The 22,519-nt window shown below is 46.3% G+C and overlaps 1 protein-coding gene across 1 annotated transcript in view; it reads right to left on the bottom strand.

Moving 5' to 3' along the window:
• The window catches only part of LOC111146650 (dihydropyrimidinase), a 76,782-nt gene that overhangs the window by 1,898 nt on the left and 52,365 nt on the right, over nt 1–22,519 (bottom strand). The window contains exons 8-9 of the mRNA XM_022502289.1: nt 9,838–10,045; nt 378–506 (exon numbers count right to left, since the gene is read on the bottom strand). Coding sequence (XP_022357997.1) covers nt 420–506; nt 9,838–10,045 — 295 coding nt within the window. The 3' untranslated portion in view covers nt 378–419. The remainder of the gene's footprint in view (nt 1–377; nt 507–9,837; nt 10,046–22,519) is intronic.

The raw sequence follows: 22,519 nt of genomic DNA, 5'->3' as shown, positions 1-22,519 counted from the left end.
TTATAAATTCTGGCCACGAAATTATAATCTCTGTCTTGAGACGTGTCAAATTCCTCAGTAACAGGTCCCTCGGCATGCTACTGGCCTACTTGCCTCTCATTCATATTTGATACTTCAAGGCTTTGCTGACTGTTTCCTAACATCTCAGAGAATAAATCTCTAATCAGACCAAGGCCTTCTTCAATCTGGAGGCTCATCTGAGTGTTCTGCGTCAAGAGGTCTTTTATCAGGCTCCCCTTAGCTAACCTGTCCTAGAGACTTAAGTCACTTTGAAGGCTTTGACCTTGGCCTTGGACTCTTCAAAGGCTTATGAAGACAGAGAGGCCGATTTCCTACGTTGTCATGAAGGACTACTTTCTTGGCTCACCGTCTCTTACCACAGCACCCAGCTCAGAGGGGGGCTGGTGTCCTGATCCCCGCTAAGGAGTCTTCTGAGTCTCCATAGATTTCACTGTGACCACTTCTCCCTTGTAGGGTTCGCGCTCCACGGGAGTAGGTTTGCAAGTCTGAAACAGAACAGTTCATTTTTCTCTTACGGTTTACTGACTTCTGGCATTCAAAGCAGAATGCAGCTCCCTTGATGAAGTGTAAGAGCAAAATCGAACCTTGCAAATTCACATGTCACTTGCCTCCTGTCGCTCGCCCTTTCCCAGACATTCTTGGCCTCCTCAGACGTGCTGTGGCCCGCTCTTTGCCCTGTCTGACAAAGGCCCAGGGAGCACTCTCTAGCGATTGTTCTTCTCACTGAAACTTACCCGGGAGCCTCTGCCACATCCTCACACCTGTCTCATTCTACTCCCACCTTGCAGTCCTCCCGACCTGCTCCCACCTTTCCTTCTAGTTTCAGTGAGACGCCAGTGTCCCTAGACTGCTTTGTTGTAACTCTCCTAAGACTCAGAGCCTGTTTTTCAGATTCTAGCAACCTGTGTGTGGGTTTTCTCATTTTCTCACCTGCTGCTGTGTGTCATCGGCCGTCCACACAATCTCACATCTCTAACTACACCTCTTGGGTGGCCAGCTGAGCAGCGGAACCCAGCCAATCCCCCGCTCCCCGCCCCGGGGCTGGATCTGGCTTGAGTGAATTCAGGGCTTGCTCAGAGTTTAGCAATCTGGACTTTATAAATAACGGAGTTTACCAGCAGTAACTAAAGCATGCTGTTTGTAAACATGGATACAAATCCACTGACAGGTCAAGAGGCAGCAAGACACAGGGATGAAGGACCTGGGCTCTGACACCAGACTGTCTGGGCATGTTACTTATCGCCGTGTTTCCTTTGCCTCGATTTACACCGGGAGTCATAACAGAACCTGCTTTATGGGGTGGTTGTGAGAGGGTGGCAAATAAGTAAATCATTTAGAATGATGCCTAGCACAGAATAAGCTCTTAATAAATGTGTGTGTACCCATAAATATGTACACACACACAAATAACGTTTGTCTGGTTTGGACCACCAAAACAAATACAGCATAGTGATTGGCAACGTGGGCTTGGGCACAGGACGCTCTGGCGTTGTGCTTCACTAGCTGCAGGAAGCCGGCAAGCTAACAGACCCCCCGAATCTACTCACTCATCTAGGAAACGGAGGGAAGGCAAGCCATCTCCTAGATACCAAGCACTGCCTTCCTTCACTCAGTATTTATTGAACACAGCGCCCCAGATACTCTGCAGGCACAGAAGACAAAACAAAGAACAATACAGAGCCTGTCCCTTCCGCTCTGAGGTTTGAAGTAAAGCGTCGGGAGCACGGAGAGCCCTTGGTGGCTGGGAGGCTCCCCGTCCTCCTCCGCTCAGCAGCCTGGGTCTCCGTCCACTTTCTGGGTCTGGTTAGACGCTTTGCTGGACTTCCATTTTGGCTCGCTGTCGACTCTGTGCTTTTCTTCACCCTGGACACTCTTGTCGTCTTGAGGAACATCCACACCGGGAAATGGAGGACCAGCTTCCTATTTCTGCCATCCAGTCCCTGGACCCTGTGGTCACCTGGAGCCAACCACACCTGAAACTTTACACCCACTTAACACCCCACTCTCTGACCACATTCTCAGGGAGGTCTTCGTGTTTTTTCTTCCCCTGGTTTACTCTCCCAGCCAGACTGTACGATCTGTCACTTAAGCCTCAGGTGACCATAGAACTGATGCACCCTGGGACGCGTCTGAGGCTGTTACGGGGACCAAACACAATTAATGGGCATCATCAGAATCAGCTAATGCAGCCAGGATTCATTTCCGGGTGTTGCCTACAAGCCGAGGGGTCTTGCCTTTCTCATTTCCGTTCAGCATTGGCACTCTGCCACACCTGTGGTGTGTTTCAGTCCAATCTCCAGGGACATAAATGGGCAGACCTTTGTGTCACCTGCCATGCTGCCTTGTCCCTCATCAGCCCCACTCTGTCTCCCTCTTCATCCAAAAGTTCCTTTGAAACTCCACGGCTTGTGGTTTTCAGCTCTTGTTTTTTCCGTCTCTCCCAGACTCCTTCATGGAAGGTGGGGGCTGACACAGTGACATGGCGTGGCCATCAGGTCCGGGCGTTGCCCCCCTCAGTCAAGCTCAGTCCCCTGGAGGATCCTTCCCCCACCCTGGGGCAGGCTCGGGGGTAGCACGTGTCCTTCCCAGGTCCTCCTGCCAGGGCTCTGCCCTTGCCCATGCTGGCATTGCCGCCCTCTCTGGGGCCTAAATATCTCAGATTCCTCTTCTTTAACTCAGCCCAGATAATCATCAACCCAGAAAGCCTTAGCCCTCCCTGACATGCCCTCTAACCTGCTCGCCAGTTTTCTGTCATCATCTGCTTACCTGCCCCTCTCTTCCTGTAGATTCGGACCTGGGTACCTGCTCTGTTTTTCCATGAGAAATACTACACAGTTGATCACTTTCTACTGAGGGTGTGATGGGAAGGAGTTCCCCTTCCAAGCTTTGTCTCCTCTTTGGATGGGTTGTCCTAGCCTGGGCAGACTCCGTTTCCCTCACACTCCCTCATGGTGGTTCACCGTTTCTCTGTTCTCGGGGCTGCACTTCCTCTGGCCGGTAGCCTTCTGCGGGCAGGTGTCAGCTCACCTGGCTGTCTAGGACCCACTTTCTGGCTGTGCCGTCACAGCACTCGGAGCCTGGCTGGCCACTCTGGGCACAGGAGCCACCACGTCTCTCTGGCCTCAATGGCCAGTCCGAACTGCCCATGGTCCCACCCTGGACCTGCCTCTGAGGCTCTGGGGAGGCAGGGCACGATTTCCCGCCAGAACCACTCCTGCCTACACCTCCGCCTCAGGAACACCCCCCGCCCCCGCCCCCGCTCTGGGGAGGCTTTGCTGCTCCACACTCCACAGCCTTCCCCTTTGATAGACGACTGGACAGGAATCAAAGACAATTTAAGTTTGGGTCTCAACTCTCCTAGTACTTTTCACCTTTTAGTATCTTCTTATCCTTAGAGGTGTGTTACATAAACTCTTCAATGCTGAACCCACACCTTGCTCATCTTTGTACTGCCTCCTGCCCCTGGCATTGCCCTCGACTTGTATTTCAGAACCTCAGTAGATGTTCACCAGGACAAAACAGAAGGCTGATGGCGCTCGTTCTGCAAACTCTCAAGCTGTCGCTGTGTTATGCAGAAGCTGAGGGGCATGTCTGTTTTCAGTAGGCCTGACCTACAACTCCTGTGACTTCTCTCCAGTGACCACAACAAGTCTCCCCCTGAAGTGTGAAGTGCCCAGTCCTGACACGGCTCCCAGCATCTGGGGAGACCAGTGTGTTGTGCTCATGGGCTATCCTAAGTGGTTGGGGCTGAAGTAAAGCGGGCTTCGTTCCGTAGGATCCCAGATGAGTACAGTGCTTCATGTGGACTCCATCTCGAGTGTCCCAGCTAAACCCGTACCTAACTCTCAGAGAACATTTCTGGAAGAGCAGGATGACCAAGAAGCGGAGGGCTCTGGGCTGAACAAAGAGAGCAGGTTTCTTCTTGGCTTGCCTTCTCTTCTCCATGTTCTCCTGGTTTTCTTCCTACCTCACCAGGCAGCTTTCTCAGGCTCCTTTCCTGGCTCCTCTGCTCCTCAGCCTCTGGAGGCTGGCAGCCCCCGAGCTCCATCTCAAGCCCCCTTTCTTCTCTGCCTATAGTCTCTTTGGTAACCCCAGACTTATGGTTTCAAATTTACATGCCACAATTCCCAAATTTTAGGTCCAGCTCTGATCTCTCCCAATCTCCAGACTCCTTTATTCCAGTGGCTAACTGACCTCATCACACAGAGATGTAGTAAGTATCTCCAACAGACCTGGAACTTCAGCACCACAAACTGGGAGACACGGAGAGTGGAATGCTGGGATGCTAGCTTTTCTGAGACCAGGAAGACCAACAGAGAAGAATCTGGGGCCGAAAAGGAAGTTCTGATACCAACCCACCCATGGAGGCTAAGAAATAAAATAGCAATAAGAACTTCCAGATTCCAAATAGCAGACACTGGTCCATCACTACAGAGTCCAAACGAGCAGCGAATGAAATCCATGCCTGTCTGGTGAACTCAGAGGCAACCAACACACACGGAATCGAGCTCTTCAGGAATGGTGAACTCCCCCACCCCACCCCAACCCCACACATGAGTAAGCCCTAGGTTCAATGGAGGTGACCCGTAACACGGAAACCTCGCATTTCGGTAATATTTTGCGATCCACCAAATGCTTCCATTTAATCTCCAACACATCTGCCGAGCTATTTCTCAAGGACCATGGGACAAACCTGGGCCCTCTCATTTCAGGGATGGTTCCTCGGGTGAGTTTGCCACTGCGAGGATAAGCAAACCCCACGTGCAGGAGGGGAGGCTGGTGGGGGGACATCCTGAGCATGGGGGCAGGTGGCCATGTGCGTGAGTGGGGATTGAATGTCGTGATCAGTATGCTGCAGCAGAAGACGGTGAAAGGATTCTCTTTGAAGGTAGAAAAACTGGGTCTGACTTCTGATGCGGCCACTGAGTCGCTACGTGACCTCCTTAAGCCTCGATTTCTTCATTTATGAGATTGGGGAACCACTCCTTGCTTCCGAAGGTTATGGTAAGGATTAAGCTGGGCCGGGCACATGATTGGTTATCAATAAATATTTACTGCATGAATGCTGAGTGGCTAAAGCCCAAAGGGAGAGTACTTAGAGAGCGCTATGCTGGGACACTGGGTCCCCGTGTACAGTGCTATGCTGGGACACAGAGTCCCCGTGTACAGCGCTATGCTGGTGCACAGGGTCCCCATGTACAGCGCTATGCTGGTGCACAGGGTCCCCGTGTATAGTGCTATGCTGGGACACAGGGTCCCCGTGTACAGTGTTATGCTGGTGCACAAGTTTCCTGTGTACAGTGCTATGCCAGGACACCGGATCCCCGTGTACAGCACTATGCTGGGATACCGGGTCCCTGTGTACAGTGCTATGCTGGTCAATGTTACCAAGCATCTCTGCCTTCCCTTTTCTCACTACCCCCAAAAGCCCTGGTTTGTAGCACTTGCCTATTTCTGGGGTGTCCGTACTCCCACCACAGCGGATTTCAAGCTACTGAAGTGACCTCACTGAATGAGGAGGTGGGAGGAGGCACACACAGGTGTCTCTCAGAAGCCACAGGGAGCTGACTCCCCCAGAGGTCTCCCCTCTTAGAATCATTAGCCATCAGTCTGAGGAAATCAGGATACATGGCAGTCACTGGCTTCTCTTAAATTATTTTCTCCGAGCTCCCACATTGAGAAAGACACTGACAAACGGTTACCTCAGAAGTGGAGAACACTCATTTCAAGGACCCGATCAGCCATCCCTTCCATTGTGTCTTATCTAAAAGGCAAATTATGCTTATTGTTGCAAAGCTTTAAAAGTTTAAAAGCTTTGGCAGCCACGCTCTGAAACCAGGCCCTGCTATTCCTGTTTCTCTATAAAACGCAATGTGACCCTGAAGTCCCAGAATAGACTGGGTTGCTTAATACTGAAAAAGAGAGAAAAAGAGACCACTTAAAGAGCTGGTGAGAATTACAAGTCTAAACACAAAAATTCTAGAAAAAAAGAATCCATTTGAATCTCAAGAGCTATATTTTTGGGGGTAAAGAATTAACAGTGTGGAAGTTGATTTTGTTTTTTCAAGATGCTCCTGAATATGTAAATTACTGTTACTTTTTTTTTTCTTCTCCTTCCTTCATCTCCCCCCACAACTCTCCCTTAAGTGCCTTTTTATAAAAAATTGAAATACATATTTTATTATGTTTATCAGATAGTTTGATGCCCCATCTTCTGATTTAAATTTTTTCCCTTAAGGGTCAGCTGCTTACATGTTAAAATAAATAAAATGACAATTCCGTAAAGCTGTCAAATTGGATAAAAATGCTGTTTCCATTGAAATTCCTCACTATATCTAATAACAGTGATAGCTGCATGGTATGATGATGGTAAGTTTTATTAAGTAATAAAATTATGGGCAAGAATCAGGCTCACAGACAACTCCACTGTTTGGGCAGAGTCAGGGGGCAATCTTCTGGGTAACTTGATTTAAATTTCTTTCGATGACTTCTGAAACTATAGTCTTTGCTCCTTCCACTTGCAGTCTGTTTGTCAAATTCCTACTATGTACCAAGCGCTGGCCATGAAAGTGTGAGATGCTGTCCTCAAGACACCAAAGCTCCAGCCAGATCAGCTGAGTTCTGGAGCAGGGGATGTGTCTCTACCACCTGTTCTTCAGGAGTCCAGAACGACAAGTGATTAATTTTCCTGGGCTGGATAAGAAGTGAATGGGAGAAATGGTACGGGTTATTTCTGCTTGCCTTCCAACTCTTAGCCCCACTCCCACAATAACCCGAATGTTTTAAGTGAAAATCAAAGCAAGAGCTCTAATAACCTAATGTGAGTTTAAAATCTGAATGCCTAACAACTCCCTTTCTTAACCTTAGTGTGATATTTTTCTTCTATTAAAATTATCTTTGCTTAATGGAGAGAAAAAAAAAATGTTTGAAATGGTTCCAGGCAACCTCCAAACCTCATTTTATCCATTTTATTTGATACTTTTCCTACACCAGTGGTTTGCAAAATAATGAATTTCCCTAAGCTTTGAATTTCACAATCATTTTCTTCTCTTTTCTTGCTCTATGGAGGTCCCATGATGCGGTGAGAGTCAGAAACCATATTACAAATCCCGGCTCTAATGTTTATTTACAGCTTATCCCAGGGAAGTTATTTAATCTTGCTGAGACTCGGCTTTCTATTCTGTAAAATGAGGAAGATAATATCTACCATATGGCTTGTGATGCAGATTTAGTAAAATAATGAATAGGAACTACCTGGTACAGTGCCTGGCAGATAGTAAGTGCTCAGAACAACAAATGACAATAATGATAACAACTACCACTTACGGTTATTGCAAAAAACAATAATGCACCTGGGTGCCTTAAAAGCTGCTCATGTCAGAAGAAAATACTAAGAAACCAAAATAACTCACAAAATTGATAGTGAACTCTTGAAAAAGGACGTTGACATGAATTTTGCCAACAAAACATAAAATGATCATTTGGAAAGGAGAATTGATGGAGCCAGTCTTTTGGTGGGATCTCTGCTGCCTCAAACATTTTCTCTACAAGAGGAAGACTTCGGTAAGGTCAGCCATTTAAATAGTCTGTCAGGCGACCCATTAGTCTAGCGCCCCTGCTGGTGAGCAACCGGAACTGACGCCAGGAGCCGCCCCTTCTTGAACCCACTTCAAGGGTCACCTAACCTATCACTCAGTTCTGCTGATTCTCCCTCCTTACGCACTCTTTCAGCTCATCCCTTATATTACTCCCGCGGTTTCAGGCATGAATTTGCTGCTAGCAATGCCTCCAATTCAGATTAAATATTTTTTGAGAGACTATTGTTTTTCACACTGAATGCTGAATCATTTATCTCCCATGAACTCATTTAACTCAGTCTTTATGACCTACAATATCCTTTACTGCTCATGTATACAGTTTTTGGAGTCAAATAACCAGAGTTTATGTTTTGGCCCTGCTGTATACTAGCTGTGTGACCTGTGTCAGTGTCTTAATTTCTGGAAGCTTGTTTTCTAATGTTTAAAATGGGCAAAATAATACTTCTCTCCCTCACAGAGCTGTTACAGGGACAGCACCCATGCCCTGATTTGTATCCAGTTAGCAGTCAGTAAATGTCAGTAGTGCTGTTATCTATCACATAAATGGTCAGAAACACATAGGATTCTTCTAGTCACTATCTACCTGTCCCCCGTCAGTGTCAACATTTACAAATTAACCCTAGCAAAATGAACTGTAGTCGTAAACATTTTGGCTGAAATATACTATATAAAATTACAGCACCCTGAGAATTTAAAACATTCTGGAGAGCTTGTCAACCTAATCAAAGCTTTAGAAGAGTTCAAAACAACAACCACCACCAGGTAGAATCTTGTATAACGGACTCTGAGAATCCACAAGTAAAAATTTCTCACAAGGGATAAGAGGAAAAACCAGACAGACTACAAGATCCAAATGGGATGCATTGAAAAACAGCCAGAGGACTTTGGAAAAATAGAAGTATATTTTAAAATGGAAAGAAGAAAGAGAAGCCTTAGAACTAATCCAAATGTTCTAAATTTTATTGTCTCTATGGCCCGATGAGGAACACGGTGAGTGAAGCCTGCCGAGTAAAACTCAGAAAGGCAGCCGTGGAAGGTCTCGGCCATCCAGTCCTGGCCTACTGTCCCCATGTGGGCTTAAGGGCACAGGCTGCCTCCACCCACCCCAAATCCAGCAATTTATATGGCTTTAATCCGAAATTTTCTGACAAGTCAGTGTATTAGTAAGATGAATTTTCAAAACGCAGTGTAAAGTAAATAAAGGTGTGAAAGACCAAGATAGATTAAGAGCAAATATCTCTTTTATAATACCAGATTTATTACAAACAAAGTCTTGGGGGAACTTTGTTATGGATTTAGTCATCAAAAGAGGAGAGCAAAAAGACAAAACTAGCACTTGACTCCTACTATGGCCGTTCCATTTAAAACTCTCACTTGAGTCTTATAGTTTGTTAAGAAGAAAATGCCGTTGTTCTCCAGATGAACCAGCTGAGCCCAAGGAGGAGAGATTTTGCTCTGGCCACACAACTAGGACATGGAAGGGCAAGGTAGAGTTCATATTTAGATCTACCTGCACCCCAAACTCCACCAATGCTCTCATGCCTTTAGAATGAATCTTCAGACACTCAACTATAAGGAGCCGAATTTTTCAAGGAGCCGTTCATTGCTAAGCTCTGGGCTCTACCTCTCTTTCTGCACAGAGACCACACCTCCTATAGCTGTTCGCAGGCAATGACAGCATGCCATGTAGCTGGCTGACTGGAGACTTGGCTCAAGGACTGCCCCAAGGCCCTGGTCAGTCTGTCTTAGACTGTATGGCAGACCAGGAGGCTCCCACTCCTTTCTCTCTCTCTCCTTCACCAGGGGAGACTTGACTTGCCATCTGAAGGCTCTCCCAGCCTTTTCTGGCTCTCTCCCATCTTTTCATACAGGTGTTTCCCCTAAGGAAAACTTAAGTGTCTGCTTCCCAGAGGACACTGACTAACCCAATGGCCAAATGGCCCCAGGGACCCTGAACTTGCCTGGGGAAACCTGACTTGGTCATAAGGAAACCTGACTTGGTCATGAGGAAACCCTCAACAGACACACCAATTGCAAAGGAAAACACATCCATCCAATAGCAACTCCTTCTTTGAAAACTGGTATTTTTCTGAAACCTCCCCTATCAAGCCTTACATCCCAAGAATGTGTTAAACCTAGCGTACGTGACAACATCCCCAACAGCCAGGAACAGGTGACAGTCCAGCCCCCGGTAACAGCCCACTTCTGCACAACTCACCTGGTCCCGCTGCTCGATCCGTTTGTAAACATACTCAGCAAATGGTTTTCGAGGAATAAACTTCCCATCTCCTGCCGAGACACTGAAAACTCCAGCTTCATATACCACTTTGCCTCTGGAAATAGTCACGAGGGGCACCCCATGGCAAACCATGCCCTCGAAGATGTTGAAGTTAACAGCCTGATGGTGGGTTTTTGCCGAAATAGTCCTATTTGTAAAAACAAAGACCCCCACCCCAGGTCATCACCAGCTCATCTGACAAATAGAAGATACTAAAAGAACGACTTTAGAAGAAAATTTAGCAACTCTATTAAGCCATATTAAGCTTTATCATCTGAATAAGCTACTTAAAGAATAGAACATAGCATTAACATTTCATTACAAAGTAATTACATTTTCTGAGAAAAAAACCCAATAGATCACTTCTTATGATGATTAATGAGGATGAAGTGGGTGAAAGGAAGGTATTGCCTTTCACGTTTAGATTTTTAAATTAATTTTTACAACATGTATGAGTCTGATGAGCACACTGACCCAGTACTCAGCTCTACAGAATTTTTCTTTTTTTTCAGATGCGTGCCAGGCTTCTTCATTACCTCTGCCCAAATCCCAAATTCCTGTCCCTCCTTTCCCAGAGGGATTTCCTAACTGGTAGTTATTAAATTGAATTTGGTTGTTACCAAGGAAAATTGTATCTTCAATTTCTTTCCCTTGTCTGCAGCAAAACTGAAAGTTTGAGGATAATAAAATAACAAAATACTTAGAATACAATCCCTTAGCAGACTCTAGGTCACCCATTTGCATATTAATCATCCTTCCCAGCAGTTTATCTGCATATTAATCATCTTCTCAGCAGTTTATCAATACTTTCAATCTTACACAATATAATTGATGACTTCCAGGCTAGGTACTTGGAAATGTTGGATGTCTTCTTGCTCTAAATCTCATTTAATGGAAAGGGGTGGGGAGGGAGTGATCGGGCAGCAGTGGATAATATGAGCATAATCTGAATTCTGGTAGAAGTTCCTATAAGCTCTCTCAGGAATGGTTTTGGTAAAAACCCCAAGGCTGAGTCTGAGTCAAAGGAACAGCTGCCCAAAGCTCCCTCCACCCTGACTTGGAAGGATGGAGCTGGGACAGATGCCAAGCTTTTGTGCGCTGCCATTCTAGAAATGAACGAGACAATGCTGGCCTGGATCTTGGAGTCCTCCACCAAACTGAGACTTGGTTTCCAATTGGAAACCTACTTGGTTTCCAATCCTCATGTATCCAAACAGAATTCTTGATTTTTAATGCCTCCCATAACTCCCCCCTCTTGAATTTGTTCCTCCCTTGAGTTCCCCAACTCAATAAATGATACCCCTCTCTACTTTTCCATGCCCCCATCAAGTTATCATCAAGACTGTTAGTTCTATCTTAAAAAAAAAATTATTATTATAATGAATCCCAAACCTGCCCATTTCTGTTGCTCTCCATCATTCCCACCCAAGTCCATGCCACCATCATCTGTCATCTGAGTGAGCCCAATACCTCTTATTGGCCTCTTTGTTTCCCCTCTTACCTTCCTACGCTTCTTACCACTGTCCACAAAGACCCCCGCCCCAGGTCATCACCAGCTCATCTGACAAATATAACCAACTTAATGATACAAAGAAAAGTTGTAAAGCAGCACCTGAGTGGTGCAGTGGGTTAAGTGTCAGACTCTTGGTTTTGGCTCAGATCATGATCTCAGGATCATGAGATTGAGCCCTGCGTCAGGCTCCATGCTCAAGAGTCTGCTTAAGACTCTCTCTCCCTCCCTCTGGACCCCTGTGCCACCTCGAATAAATAAATAAATATTTAAAAAAAAAAAGCAAAAACTAAACAAAGAAAAGTTGAAAAGATCAAATGAATCAGAGGTAGATACAAATACAGCAACAATAATTCCAAAGACTAAGGAGGAGGGAAGGCTACTGATCAAATAGTAAGTAATGTCACTAAAGTAGGAAAATGAATAAAATATTTAAAGGAGTAGATATTTACTCCTAGTAAGTATTTACTAGGAGTAGAATGAGTTATGATGTGACAAGAGGTACAAACTTGGAGAAAATAAACTTAGGGAAAAATACAGAGTAGCTTCAGACCTGCAGGTTAAAGTGACTTTCTATGACCACCCCAGTCTCTGATACTTCTGTAGTCTGGGCTGCTGCTTTCCTACCTATCACAGTTACACTGACAGCAGAAACCTCTGGGCTCGTTTTGTAAAATGTGACATAAACACGACTGGGCCGATGCATCAGTAAGGCCTCCAGATAGAGAACGCAAAATGCATAAAAATTCGTGCTTAAGTGGTTACTAGATACAAGAGGCAACGAAGGGGAAACCCTAAATCATAAAATTCTATTTTTTCCTGATGGGAAGTTAAGAATTACTGACGCTCTTAGGGAAATGATCTAAGAGAAGAAATAAGTTCTATACACCAAGACCGTCACCATGATATTAAGTTACTGTTCAATGGGATATTGGGCATCTGTGAAAGACTAGAATTCCCGAATATGCTGGGGAAGCAAAGAAAATGAAAATTGAATAATAATACATGGAAAAACATTACATATAAATTTGTGTATTATATCTACAGGGAAAATACATATGCGGGCTGACAAAGATAAAAGGAAGTATACACAGCGAAGTTGTTGTGGGCTAGGAATAAACCGATATGCAAAAAGACCCAAATAAGAAAGCTAAAGACCTGTGACAGCAAAATGTCAAATCAGATTTCTCTGCCTCAGCCAAATAGAGGTCATGACCTTGACTTTCTCTGCCTTGGGGTTGCAGGAAAGAGAAGACAATTAGGCAACATCTAAGTGACTCTTTATAATAAGGCATTATGTAAATGAGGTCCAATTAGCACAGAATGTAAATTCCAGGCAGTATCAGCAGCGGCAAAAAGAACAAGCCTGCACTTTCCCGTTGGGAGGTGTCAGACACGGCGCCCCTCCTACCCTTGCCTTCTAGCCCGAGCTGCAATCCTCCAGTTCTGTAGAAGCTTCCCCACTTCTGGATCTTGGAACTTTCACACTTCTGGATCTTGGTGCATGCTGTTTTCTTCACTCCAGATCCCTCCTCGCTGCTCACATCCACCTTCCTTAAGCCCCATTCAAGAGTCCTGGGGCCTCCTATATGACATCTCAATAAAGCTGGGGGAAAAAGAAAATCCTGGCGCTGAGAAGCTGACCCCGATGGCCCTCTTTCTTCTGAATGCTAAGTCAGCTAACAATCTCCTGATAAGTCCCTCTTTTCCTACTGGGTGCACACATTAAGACTGAGGTCATGTTGTTCCATCCCCGGCACACAGTAGGTGCTTAATAAATATGTAGGAAATGAACAAAGAGAACTGCATGATTTTCCTTCTGTATGTTTTATTTCCTGCCTTCCCTGTCCTCTAGGCCGTGACTGTGTTTTGGAAATAGAGCGCTAAATTAAAGGAGAGGTAAACATCTAATCCCAGAGTTCTGTCACATACCTAACACTTCTGGAGAGCTGTACAAGCTCATTACTAATACAGACATACAGAAATAAGTAAAGGAAATTGTTATAATTACCATTCTTCATTGCATCTTATAAGTTATAGGAAATGCTTGTTCATCAATGCCTAGCGATAGTTAGCAATGCCGATATGATCAACACTAACGAGTACGTAGGTAAGTATTATTACCCGTGTCCCCGCTGATGCTGCTGAAATAGAGCTGTGTGAGAGCTCTGTGTGTGCCCAAGGATCACACAGTCTGATAATGAACGAACCTCTGAGAGGTCAGAGTAACTTTCCCTTAAGAACCCTGGTATATTTGTAACCCCGCCATAAGAAGATAAAAAAATAATTGTGGTACATTTCGATATGTAATTGTTTTAAAGAAACACAGAATGCAATATCATCACGAGATTCCTAAAATTGCTATAAAATGTATTTCAAATCTATTCATTACTAGTACGTGTGGGATATGTGGTCCATTAATGGAATGAACACAAGTTCAAAGTCACACAATTGCCTTTGTACGGATACCTGTTATTCTTTGAACACGCACCCGTGAAGGCAGAGGCCTTCTGTTAAGGCAAGAGCCAAGAACATGCTTTCTACCCTCCTCTGCAGCTGGCCCAGTGATGGGATCTGGTCTCCTCCGAAATGGTGCCTTCTCCCTGGCCTTTGCATGGCAAGCTGGTGACTCGGAACTCAGGTGTCACAGGAATCCATGTCGGTGGGGATAGAGACAGATAAATTTTGCTTTTAGGCGCAGCTGTCACAGATTAGCAGGAGGGTCCAACCTTCTTCCGTGGTCACTGTGCCCGGGGATTGCACTGTGTCTCCCCGCTGCCCTGTGCTAGGCCAAGGGCATTGGTCCCGGCTGTATAACCTCTCAGCCTGGTCCTCTGGTCCTTCTGGAGATTCTCTGAGCCTCTCAGTGTCCTTTAACACGTTCCCCTTTTATTTAACTACTCTTGGTTGCGGCTGAGACCCCTACCTGATACATCTTTTTCTTTCAATATTTGCAGTGTGTCACTGGGACATTTAGAAAAATCTTTTGTGATAATCTCAAAAGTCGAAAATTGAGGCCCTTCTTGAGCATGAAGCCTGAGGCCAACAGCCCCTCAGGCCTGTGCCAGTGTCAGGTCCTGAGCAGAGGGAAGCATTAAGCACTGTCTCTTCGGTCCCTGGCTTAGGCCACTGTTAAGCAGGACATAGGACTGGACCCATCCTTCTCAGAACTTCATGGAAAAATAATGAAACATCCCGCAGGTTTTCCTAAGTTACTCACAGGGGCTCCCTCGGATGCAGCCCAGGCCCAGGTATGAAAGACAAGGTCAGACTCATATAACAGCCCCCTGCAGAACCGGGGAGCCCCACGTCCCCTGGTGAGCTGGTGGTGCCCTTGAACACTGAGAGGCCATGTTGGAAGAAAGTAAGAACGCTCGTACCTAGACTCTGACTAAAAGAGAGATGGAGTCAACACCCTCATACGTGATCACTGTAAGGTGATGTAATTGTTTTAAAGCAACCCCCTGAGATACATGGGAGCAGGGGTCATGGACACCTGCAGTGCATCTTGGTTCTGAGATGGGCCACACACACAGTTCCATTCTGAGAAATGCAGGGCAGCAAGCACTGGAGTTTTGTCCCTTGGCTTTCATTCTTTTCTTGAAGACCTTTCTCTCCCCCATTAGAGAGAATTTGGTAAGACAGTTTGGCATGGTGCCCTTTCTTACCTAGCCAAGGGCTGAGCAATTGCCTTTTGTTCCCCAGCAATGTGAATCATTGGCAGAGTGGGAAAAAAAAAAAAATTAAAAGTGATTGGCAGGTGCATTCCTGAGTGCAAACCAGCTCCTGTTCCAAGCTACCCAGGGCTCTGCCCTTCCCAAGCCTGCAGCACTGGCTGCTCCTTTGGTCAGTGAGCTCCCCAAGGCCATCCCACAGGGTGAGCTTTTGCTTAAGGGTGAGCAAGCTGGTTGCTCTGGAGCCCAAGACCCTGACTGATAAACACTTTGTCCCTTAGAGAGTAATTCCCCTAACGAAGAGCCCGTGGATAGTAACTCTGAGGCAAAGTTCGAAAGGTCTGTGACTCAAAAGGGACCTAGAAACTATGTTCGATCAAATGTGTCTGCAGAACAGATACAAAGGGGTCGGGAAGGGGGGGGGAGTGGCGATGCCCTGATTCCAGCTGTAAGCCAGACCCAAGAGCTGCGAGATTCGTCACCGAATCTTTTTCAAATTTAACAGTATGCAAGCTAGCTCAAGAGAGTAGCATTTTGAGAAGCCCTTGTCTCTAATGACAAATAGCAGATTGGATGGCTTGGATGGCAAAGCTGTTGGCCTGATTGCGGGGGGCAGGGGGGGGGCGGAGGCAGGAGAGGGGTGGTGACAGGAAGGGCAGGAACGATGAAAGCCTTCCCAGGGGCTAAGGGAGGCTGGTGTTCCTGGACTGCCTCTTCATTAGCAGATCCGCAGGAAGGGGCTCTCAGTGGTCACTCTGCTCCAGGGGAAAGCTGCTCTTTGTCAAGCTCGCTTTGAAACTGTATCAAAGGGCGTGTCTCTCTGCAGCCGGGGTGTCAAGGTTGTCTTCCCGAGTCCCAGTTACACACATCTCTAAGGCTCAAGCTGACAGGGCAGCAGGAGCCCTGAAGATAATATTAAGCTTGTTTCCAAGTCAGTCAATGACTTTGATACCACTCACATCACAGCTGCAGAGAAACATTCTGTCCCTTTGCAAATAGCTTTCTATCAAAGAGCGGTGCTCTCTTCTAGATGAGAAAGTCACTGAAGCGAAGCCTGCAGGAGACCGCGACACCGCCTCCAAGCATTTGGGGAGAGCACCGGTGGGCAGCAAGAGGATTTCTGAGAGCCACGTGCGTCTTCTCAGCCCCAGAGAAATGACTTGTTATGGGATTTAGTTCTATTTTCTCCAGCTCGGCCACTTTGTCCACAGCATGGGTGGATTCTGAATCGGGTCACCAGGAGAACCCAAAAAAATTTTTAAAAGTCATGTCAGATCTGTTAGTGGCTTCTTTAAAACTCGACCTCATCTCTCTGCATGGGGTTATAAGACACCTTATCTACTCACAGGAAAACATATTAATCATCATTCAGTGGAGTAGGGGCCATCCTTATTCCCATGCAATAAATGAGGATGAGATGAGACACAAAGAGGTTTATAACTCACCCTACATAGCACAGTTCCTGTAGGTCAGGGGAGATCAGAGGCTGGGGTCTGAACCCCTGGACGAGGCTGCCCTTGAACGCTCCATGGGAAGTCACCTAGACAGCATTCAGTCCACAAAAGCATTCTTCATCAACCAGAAAACAAATGGGAAGCAGCTCATTCCACGCTTCTTGATTTTTCTGAGTTTGTTTTCTATTTAGCAGCAAGGGATTTAGTGTGCTATTACAAATTTCCTAAACCGAAATTGACCAGTCATTCTCAGTGTGATCACGATGGTAGATGTTTTTTTTTTTTTCAAACATGTGTTCCAACTGTCTATTTCAAACTACCTCTTCTGTCAATTTCTGGGAGCTGACAAGTCCTATAAATGGGGGGCACAGCAGCCACATCTCTGGAAATGCTAAGTGGTGCTACTTCAAGTACATTGTCATTATTAAGCAAAATTGCTGCTCACTGCACCCATCAATCTTCTACCCTCTCTTCAGACTTTTCAACCTGCCTCCCACAGAAGAGAAAATGGGAATTGCTTCAGCCACGTTATTAAATCTAAATTGGACAATAACTTGGAACTCTATTGGTGCTCAGTGCATGATGAGACATTTAATGCAGGTTCATAAAAACGCTCCCCAACATTGACTTAAAGAAATAAAGGGATCAGGTATAGCCCTCCTATTCTGTCCTTGAAGTTATATCATATAGGTCATGATTGGTGGTGTTGATCATGGTCAGAGAAAGTGAGTATAACGACTTGACCTTGGAAGCAAGTATCACTCCTTCACCTCCCACACCTCACACAAGCCTGAGCAAATAGAAGGCATTATATATACATATTTGCTTCTCTGAAAATCTTATTAGTAAATGTCTGCGTTATTATTTAACATAAATATTTCATGTTCCTACACTAGTTTTCAGAAAGTGGGGAACTAAAAATAATTTAGTGTCTTAAAGGGACAGGAACTGAATGTGAATCAGCAAAAGCTAGCATGATTCTAGGATGTGTGTCTTAGGAATACTGAACAGGGGAGTGTGTGTAGGTGAGGTACAATTATTAGCTTGTACCAGGCGAGGCTGTTGGCCTAACATATTGGTCAGAGTTAAAAATAACTTTCTGGGGTGGTGTGTGGACTTTGTCTTGTAATTACATTTCCCCATGCTGGGAAGTTGCCTTGCCCTTGACTGATGACATTGTTTGACAGACTATGTAGGGGCACAGCTGCAGCAGAAACAAGATGTCCGTTCTCTATGCAGAAACACACAGGCTAAGAGTCACACAGTATCCTCCCTGACAAGTGCAGCGGGCCAGGTACTTAGGATGGTCACCTGTAATGTTATATTTTAGGGAGAGAAAGGAATGCCTGGAATATAAAGGGAAGACAGTTGAGTTCTTTAAGGGGATAGAAAAGTGAAGGCTGGGTACCAGAAATGAATGTCTGGGGGAACTTCTGTACTTACTCTTTTTTTTTTTTTTTAATTTTTTTGAAGGAAGATGACCTATTTTCCCTCCATCCCTACAGAGGAGAATAAAAAGAGGTAGTAAGCATAAATACTGGCAGATGAAATGTAGTTTGACACTGGAAAATCACTGCTTGACAATTGAGAGGGGTGTCAGTGGAGGCGAGAGGCAAAGGCTGTGGCCAGGTGAGAGAAAACACTGGGAAGGCGGGCTGCCGGGGAACCTGGGTGATGCCCTCGACGCTGGGTTGCAGCGCCCCGGTGAGAGTCTGAAAGAATTCGTCTTCTTCAACCTGAGGAAGGGAGGCCTGGCCTCCAGAATTCCTGGGAAGGTGATGAGGCAAGCATAATGTTGCATGATTCAGTTCCCGAGTCATCTCAATGAGGGGCTCTCAGAAACTCCAAAATCATCGGAAACCTCTTCTCACAATCATAGCAAATACGTATGGCTTTTTACTCTGTAATAGTGAAAGGCATGGACAGCACTACCTCCTTCAACCTTCATAAGAAGCCTGGAATATTGCTGTATTATTATTATCCCTATATTATGGATGAGAAAACTGAGGTTCAAAGAGTTTAAATTGCCTAGGACACAGCTTGCTTGTGACAAGGACAGAACTTGAACTCAGGTCTGTGAGTTCAAAGGCTTCCCTTTAATGATGAAAAACAGCTCATTTTAATCACAATGCTGGGTCAACAAGCTCTTTCTGAGAGGATCCGTAGATAACTATGCAAAGAACACAGACCAGAGACCAGAGCTTTGCTCCTCTTTTCCTGCTGTGGCTAGTGAGTTTTGCCGAACCCCAAGGGCTCAAGGTTCATCACTCACCTACCTTTGAACTGATCAAGCCACCTGTGATCCAACTGCCTACCTGGAATTTTTTTAGAGCGTTGTAGACTTGAATGGTATTCAGTTGTGAATAACAAAGTAATCCTTTCCATCATTTCTTGATTCACTGCCTAAAGACTGTTCTGTGAACAAACAGGACTGAGAGCCAAGGAAGTACCAAAGGCTTCCTCAGTGATCGTGCATGAACTGGAGGTCCAGAATGTCCATCAGAGGACATCAGCTTTAGTGAGAGGAGTCTTAATCTCCAAAACTCTAAATCAGGGGCTGGAAAACTATATAGCTGGCAGGTCAAATCGGATCTGCAGCCTGTTTTTATAAATAAAGTTTTACTGGAACACAGCCTTGCTTGTTCCTTTGTGTATTCTCTATGGCTGCTTTTGACAGACAGAGATCACAAGCAGGCAGAGAGGCAGGCAGAGAGAGAGGAAGGGAAGCAGGCTTCCCGCTGAGCAGAGAGCCCAATGTGAGGCTCCATTCCAGGATGCAGGGCTGATCCCAGGACCTGGGATCATGACCTGAGCTGAAGGCAGAGGCTTTAAGGCACTGAGCCACCCAGGGGCCCCTCTATGGCTGCTTTTGTATGACAATGGCAGAGTTGAATAGTAGCAACAGAGACCCTCAGGCCCATAAAGCCTAAAATACTGTCTTCTCCTTTACAGAAGGAGTTTGCTGACTCCTGCTCTAAATGCCTCCCGTGACAACAACGACAACAACAACAAAACCCCCAAAACAAAACCCCAGGCTCTTGAGAGATTTGGAAGACCTATACCCTTGACTGGGGGGGGGGGGGGTGGGGGGTGGGGGGGATGGGAATAGCTGCAAAAAGAAAAGAACAGAAGGCCAGAAACGAAAGAGAGAGAGAGAGACAGAGAGAGAGAGAGAAGGAGGAGAAAAACAAAAACAAAGAAATAATAAAAAGAGTGCAAAGAAGGCAAGAAAGATGACCAAAAAGTTGCGGGGCACAGGGACAGCACTGCCCATCCCAGCAAGTTCCAGATTTCCTCACTGCCCACTAAGCATCTGCCATATTTGAGGTATTTCCATGAGCATAGCCTCACTTAATCTCCCAACAAGCCACACGATGATTTCTGTTGACCGGATGAGGAAGTAGAGACTGAGAAAGGAGTGACATGACTGAGAAGGGGTAAGGCCAGACACGAGACACAAGCAGGCTGAACCCCCACTCTACCATCTCCCCACCACACCCCAGACCAGCAGTGACCACCCCCACCCGCCTGCTCAGAGGATGAAAGCACTACGTTCTTCACTCATTAAAATTTATCAGAACCCTTGGGATTTTAATAGAAACGATCTACCTTCCATCTGGGCAAGAACTGGGCGGCTAACCACCTGGTTCGGCCATGACGCACGTGGGCGGTTCATGGATCCTCGGCGGAGAGAGCGCTTCGCAGGCTCTGTCCGAGGGGGAAGCACAGCCCCAGAGTCCCAGTTAGCCTTAAGGTCATACAGTTCAGATGTGACCCAACCCAAAAGGCACCTGTTTCTAGGAAGCACTGTTGGGTCACAGGGGTGGGCTCCGGGGGGTGACGTCATCACTACAAGGGCAACTCCGCCCCCACGGACAGGAGGATGCTGAGAAGCTGGGGCCGGGCAGCCAGTGGCACACTTGACCGTAACTGCTAACCTTCAGGGTCAGAGGAGGCACTTGAAGCAAACCGAGGATAAGCCACTTGCTCCAGGATACACTGTCCATCCGAGGAGAGGCCCCATTATGAACCCAGGAGGTCTGATTCCCGACACTCTTCTGCACAGGGAGAGTCCGCTTGCCTCTGTGCTGCAGGGGCCCCTTCCCTCCCTGCTCTTTGGGAACCTGTAACTTTGCCGTGTTTAAGGGATTAGACAGAAGTCAACAGGCCTGCTCTGAAGCCTAGCTCTGCTGTGTGATTTGGGGTGAATGACTAACGCCTCTGACCCCCTGGTGTCTTCACCTTAAAGCAGATACCCACACTGGGAATGGCATCTATGCCTCAAAGGGTGGAGGGTGGGAAGGAAGCAGAAAGCACCTGCAGCTCCCGTGATCTGTGCGCTCCTCTCCAGGTGCGAGCGGACCACCCCCCCCCCGCCCCGCCTCCTTCAGCAGATCAGACTTCGGGGCGGGGGTGTGTTCTGTCCTGGGACCAAAGGCAGGCCGGTGCACCATACCGCCCAGGGCAGAGGCACCAAGAACGGGCCCCGGGTTCACTCCATCTTGCCCACGGGGCCCAGCTTGTGCTACGGCTCCGCCTGGTCCTTGCTCTTATCGCTTTACCCCATCTTGCCCTCGCAACCGCCCGCCCTCTGGACTTCAGACTTCAGCCTGAGACACAAAGACCACAGCCTTGCGGACACCGTGCAGCTCCTACTGTTGTGGGAGGTCAAATTATACATACATTGTGTGTGTGCCTGCCTGTCTATATCTGTCTGTATAGACATGTGCATATGTGTACACGCACGCTTAGATACACATGCGTCTATGTGCATGTGTGTCTCTAAGTGTCTGTATCTAGATCTATCTCCAGGTGGTTCTCCTTCTCCACCTGAGCCCTGATTGATAGATGTAGGGTGGCTTGTTTCTGGGATAACCTCAGGCGGGGAGCTCTCTTTCCTTCTCTTTTGCTATCCCAAAGTATTCGTCTTTGACGTGGTCACTTGCTTTTCTTACATTTCCTAACAGCTCCTTGGGGACTGGGAGCCATGGCCAAGTCCCCAGTGTGAACACGATGAGGACAAGCAAGGAGCATTCAGCGGCAGTTTCTATCTACCGCAGGCTTGTACGTCAAACCACATGCTAGCTTCTTTTCCTGCATTATTTTTTGTAATCCTCCTGACAGCCCTATGGAAGCAGGCTGCTTTTAAATACCTATTTTATAAATGAGGACATTGAGGCTCAAGGAAGCTGAGTAACTCACCTAACAGCAAACATCAGAATTCAGGACTAAGTATTTAACCACTACCGAGCGCCTCCCACTAGAAGAGATCCATCCAGGACACGGGTCTTGAATGAAATGTGTGTTTATATGAAAACTTGCAGCCTCTTCTTCCAGAAATACGAAAGCACTTTGAAAGGAAAACACAATGTGTGGAAGGATAATTAAAGATAAAAACACAATGGATCCACTGTAGAAAAGCACACGGTACCAGGCCCCTGGGTGGGTGGGTAGTAGAAGATAAGTCTGTACATGAGATTATATACTCATCAGCATAAATCTCCGTGCAAAACCTTTCCCCAAAAATAGGCAACCAAAGAATGAATCAATTTTAAGGAATGCCATCATGTTTTCTTTTAGACTTCGTGCACAATCTATTCTCACAGGTGCCAGAAAACAACAAATGAGGGATGTGGGGACTCAGAGGTGCTGTATTTAGGAACTAATGTTCTCGTAGGAAAAACAAAACCACAACCTGGGTCTTTTATCATATTGCTGAAAGCCATTCTTGGGTCATTAAACTCTTCTTGTCTCTGGTTTATCACTTAAATAAATGAGGTAAGAATTGCTAATTAGGCTTACAATGTTACCACATAGAAAGCTGGGTTCTAAGGAATGAGTTTCCTAAGCCCAGAATCGTGAGACCACTATTTCCAAGCTCCGATCCCCTGGCCGTCTACAGTTCTACTCACTTCCGGCTTGAGGCAAAAAAGAAAGTGAACTGAAGACATCATCCTGGTGGAATGTTGTAGGAAATCCCTTTC

The sequence above is a fragment of the Enhydra lutris genome, unplaced genomic scaffold (assembly GCF_002288905.1).
Source record: "Enhydra lutris kenyoni isolate GAN:26980312 unplaced genomic scaffold, ASM228890v2 scaffoldscaffold14, whole genome shotgun sequence".
Classification (NCBI taxonomy): domain Eukaryota; kingdom Metazoa; phylum Chordata; class Mammalia; order Carnivora; family Mustelidae; genus Enhydra; species Enhydra lutris.
Note: the sequence above shows the minus strand (reverse complement) of the source record. Positions and strands in the feature narration are given on the sequence as shown.